Raw genomic sequence first — 1,055 nt, 5'->3', positions numbered from 1 at the left:
TATTATGCAATCATTGCAAAACCTTGTACATACACTTTAATACTTTTATCTAGACAAACACTAAAAGGCAAATAAAACAAACTTCTACCTCAAACCTAGGATATACAGATGTTTATATGTGATAGTAATTACAGTGACCATATCTAAAATCTTTGTATTATGCAATCATTGCAAAACCTTGTACATACACTTTAATACTTTTATCTAGACAAACACTAAAAGGCAAATAAAACAAACTTCTACCTCAAACCTAGGATATACAGATGTTACTATGGAACTTCCCCCTTTAAAACATCTCAAACCCTAATGAAAATGTTTTTCTTAATTCTGATAGGCAAAAAAAAATGTTAAAATAAAAATTACTGAATCAGATCAGCTGATCGCTTTCTTGGTTTGGTATTTATTGTACATCAACAAAACAAATAACAGAACAGTACACTGAAATTTGCAATCTTTAAACACATACAGAGATCATTTCAAAATAAAAGCATTTGAAGCGGTTTACCTGTTTTGACAAGTCATCATAAATAATCAAAGCATGCATGCCATTGTCTCTAAAGAATTCACCCATGGCACAACCAGAATATGGTGCCAGGTACTGAAGGGGAGCTGCATCAGAAGCAGTGGCACTAACAATAACAGTGTATTTCATGGCATCTGCAATGACAGAAAAAAATTTCCAAATGTTACAGTCAGTCTCATTTAACATAATACATCAAAATAGATTATTACATATATTTAGATATTTTGGCAAACACAAAGTGAATAATTGGAAAGTTTCTTAACCAGTTAAACCAATCTTAATTATTAACATTATTATCAGAAACAAGATAACAGCATCAGAATAATGCAAACAGTAGATTATTCACAATATTCTTAGATACCAACTTCCCATCACACCACAGTGGTGTAACTTTAAAATACCTGGCTGTGGCACAGATTACTGTATTTTTCGGTGTATAAGACCCATTTTTTTACCCAAAAATTTGATGTCAAAATCAACTTGCATACTATACACCAAAGGTATGAATAATATATATATGTATATATACGAT

General features: G+C 30.8%; 1 protein-coding gene across 1 annotated transcript in view; it reads right to left on the bottom strand.

Moving 5' to 3' along the window:
• Window positions 1-1,055, bottom strand: part of LOC106467880 (ATP synthase subunit alpha, mitochondrial-like) — a 20,498-nt gene that overhangs the window by 5,378 nt on the left and 14,065 nt on the right. Inside the window, exon 7 of the mRNA XM_013928262.2 lies at window positions 506-657. Within this exon, the coding sequence (XP_013783716.1) occupies window positions 506-657 (152 nt within the window). The remainder of the gene's footprint in view (window positions 1-505; window positions 658-1,055) is intronic.

The sequence above is a fragment of the Limulus polyphemus genome, unplaced genomic scaffold, assembly GCF_000517525.1.
Source record: "Limulus polyphemus unplaced genomic scaffold, Limulus_polyphemus-2.1.2 Scaffold2776, whole genome shotgun sequence".
Classification (NCBI taxonomy): domain Eukaryota; kingdom Metazoa; phylum Arthropoda; class Merostomata; order Xiphosura; family Limulidae; genus Limulus; species Limulus polyphemus.
Note: the sequence above shows the minus strand (reverse complement) of the source record. Positions and strands in the feature narration are given on the sequence as shown.